General features: G+C 46.2%; 1 protein-coding gene across 1 annotated transcript; it reads left to right on the top strand.

Annotated features, from left to right (window-relative positions):
- Positions 1-505: 505 nt before the first annotated feature.
- Positions 506-1,201, top strand: LOC135209289 (myosin-9-like). The gene has a single exon (XM_064241997.1). It carries the CDS (start codon positions 506-508, stop codon positions 1,199-1,201), a length of 696 nt encoding a protein of 231 aa, XP_064098067.1.
- The last annotated feature ends 2,012 nt before the right edge of the window (positions 1,202-3,213 follow it).

Here is a 3,213-nt window from a genome sequence, read left to right as displayed (position 1 = left end):
GGAGGAACAGCTCACAACTTGTCTAAGTGAGATTGAGGGAAAGGATGCAAAAATACAGGCTTTGTTGTCTAAAGAAAATGAAATGGAAAAGTTCCTGAAGAAAGAAAAAGATGAAAAGCTTGAGCTGACAAAGGATTATGAAGAAATGGTCGAGGACTTGTATGCTTCCTGCAAAGATTTGTCGGCGAAAGAAGTTGCACTAAAGGAAGACAAAGAATATTTGGCAGAAAAACTAGGAGAGACCCTAAATACAGTGGAGGAATTGGAAAAGCTCCTAAAGAAAGAGAGAGAAGAAAAGCTTGAGCTGACAAAGGATTATGAAGAAATGGTCGAGGACTTGTATGCTTCCTGCAAAGATTAGTTGGCGAAAGAAGTTGCACTAAAGGAAGACAAAGAATATTTGGCAGAAAAACTAGGAGAGACCCTAAATACAGTGGAGGAATTGGAAAAGCTCCTAAAGAAAGAGAGAGAAGAAAAGCTTGAGCTGACAAATGATTATAAAGAAATGGTCGAGGACTTGTTTGTTTCCTGCAAAGATTTGTCAGCGAAAGAAGGTGCACTAAAGGAAGACAAAGAATATTTGGCAGAAAAACTAGGAGAGACCCTAAATACAGTGGAGGAATTGGAAAAGCTCCTAAAGAAAGAGAGAGAAGAAAAGCTTGAGCTGACAAATGATTATGAAGAAATGGTAGAGGACTTGTTTGTTTCCTGCAAAGATTTGTTGGCGAAAGAAGTTGCACTAAAGGAAGACAAAGAATATTTGGCAGAAAAACTAGGAGAGACCCTAAATACAGTGGAGGAATTGGAAAAGCTCCTAAAGAAAGAGAGAGAAGAAAAGCTTGAGCTGACAAATGATTATGAAGAAATGGTAGAGGACTTGTTTGTTTCCTGCAAAGATTTGTCAGCGAAAGAAGTTGCACTAAAGGAAGACAAAGAATATCTGGCAGAAAAACTAGGAGAGAGCCTGAATACAGTGGAGGAATTGGAAAAGCTCCTAAAGAAAGAGAGAGAAGAAAAGCTTGAGCTGAAAAATGATTATGAAGAAATGGTCGAGGACTTGTATGCTTCCTGCAAAGATTTGTCGGCGAAAGAAGTTGCACTAAAGGAAGAAAAGGAGCTATTGGAAAAAGAACTCAAGGACTTGCTGGTGAAAGAAGGAAAACTGGAAAAGAGTAAAGAGTCCTTGGAAGATAAATTATAAGAGGCCCTCTGTTGCAGCCACCGAATGGAGAAGTTGTGGGAAGAGGAACAAGAGTTGAAACTAACAATGGAAGTTAAATGGCGACAAGCAATGAAGGAAAAGGAGGAAGAACTGAATATGTGGATTAAAAAATGTGAGAAATCTGATGTGAAAGAAAGATTGAGAGAGAGAACTGATAAACAGAACCTAGAGAAGCTGCAAGAGCTCACAGAAAAATGTGAAGAGTTACAAAAGAAATGTCAGCAGCAGAGGAGATAAGGCAAAGGAGGAACTAAGCAAGCAGAATGAAATTTGGCGAAGAAAGCAGGCAGAAGCTCTGAGGAAGCAAGATAAATTCTTGTTGATGAGGCTTTTCAACGGAATTACTCACAGAAATAACCTGTTAGAAAATACAGGAAAGGAAGAGGGTGAAAGAAATGAACAAGAAAATGGAAGTCACCAGGAGTACTGCTGTGACCAGGATGAGAAAAGAGGATACTTAAAAAATCAGTGGTCAGCCGTAAATAATACTGTGGAGGACATTTTAAAAGGACAAAGTAGTGCTGAAAAGAGCTATAGCAGCATGGCTGGGACATCTGCCCCTAAGGATGGAAGCTGTTGGTCACCAAGAGATGTGGAAGATTAATCTCCTATGGCCGAAGAATAGACAAGGATCCTGCTTTTGATGCAGCACTCGGATGGAGAGGTGCTCTTAATCCAGTGGCGGCCTGGACTTTGTGGTCCAGGTGACTATAGTGGCACACAGGCACCTGACAGTGCTGGGTGTTCCATGACTGGCTGCTGACCTTGCAGGCCAAACCAAGGCACAGCAGCAAAAAACATGCTACACAGGGTAGGCACACAGTTCCCACTGGGTTCCCCCACCCAGTGGCCTGTGTCCCCCCCCTACTTAGTGAAGCATGCTTCCTGCTGCCTTACCTCAGTCTGACCTGCAAGATCAGCAGCCAGTCACAGAATGCCCTCACTATCACTTGTCTGTCCATCACCTATACTACGTGGCGATTGCCGATCTTGCTGTTTGAACCAAGGTGCAGCAGGAGATGCAGGCTACACAGTGCTGGGTGTTCCATGACAGGCTGCTGACCTTGCAGGCCAAACCATGGTGCAACAGTAGAGAGCATGCTACACAAGGTAGGTACACATTTCCCACTGGGTTCCCCCACCCGGTGGCCTGGTGCCCCCCCCCCCCCCCCCCCCCCCCCCCCCCTACCTTTTGAAGCATGCTTCCTGCTGCCTTCCCTTGGTCTAACCTGCGAGATCAGCAGCCAGTCACAGAACACCCTCTCTATTACTTGTCTGTGAATCTCCGGTGCCACATGTTCCACATGGTGCATGCTGACCTTGCCAACTTAGCCAAAGTGGAACACCGGAGTGCAGGACACAAGGGTCCCACTGTGGTCTGTACTTCACAGCCTCACTCTGGTTTAGCCACCCAGGTCACCAGCCAATCACACAGCACCCTCCTCATGAGTCTCCTTTGCATCATTGGTGCCACCTATAACATGTACTGGTTGCTGACTTTTCCAGCTGAACCAAGGTGGAGCAGTGGAGTGCAGGCCACAAAGGGTCTCACCCCCTTTGTGGCCTGTACTTCACAGCCCCACTTTGGTTTAGCCAACCAGGTCACCAGCCAATCACACAGCACCCTCCTTGTGAGTTGCCATGGCATCATTGGTCCCACCTATACCATGTGCTGGTTGCTGACTTTTCCAGCTGAACCAAGGTGGAGCAGTGGAGTGCAGACCACAAAGGGTCTCACCCCCTTTGTGGCCTGTACTTCAAAGCCCCACTTTGGTTTAGCCAGCCAGGTCACCAGCCAATCACACAGCACCCTCCTTGTGAGTTGCCTTTGCATCATTGGTGCCACCTATAACATGTACTGGTTGCTGACTTTTCCAGCTGAACCAAGGTGGAGCAGTGGAGTGCAGGCCACAAAGGGTCTCACCCCCTTTGTGGCCTGTATTTCACAGCCCCACTTTGGTTTAGCCAGCCAGGTCACCAGCCAATCACAC

Source organism: Macrobrachium nipponense, chromosome 37 (assembly GCF_015104395.2).
Source record: "Macrobrachium nipponense isolate FS-2020 chromosome 37, ASM1510439v2, whole genome shotgun sequence".
In the NCBI taxonomy this organism is placed as follows: Eukaryota; Metazoa; Arthropoda; class Malacostraca; order Decapoda; family Palaemonidae; genus Macrobrachium; species Macrobrachium nipponense.
Note: the sequence above shows the minus strand (reverse complement) of the source record. Positions and strands in the feature narration are given on the sequence as shown.

What these genes read in the sequence shown, in the direction of transcription:
- LOC135209289 (XM_064241997.1), top strand. Translation starts at nt 506, where the DNA reads ATGGTCGAGGACTTGTTTGTTTCCTGCAAAGATTTGTCAGCGAAAGAA.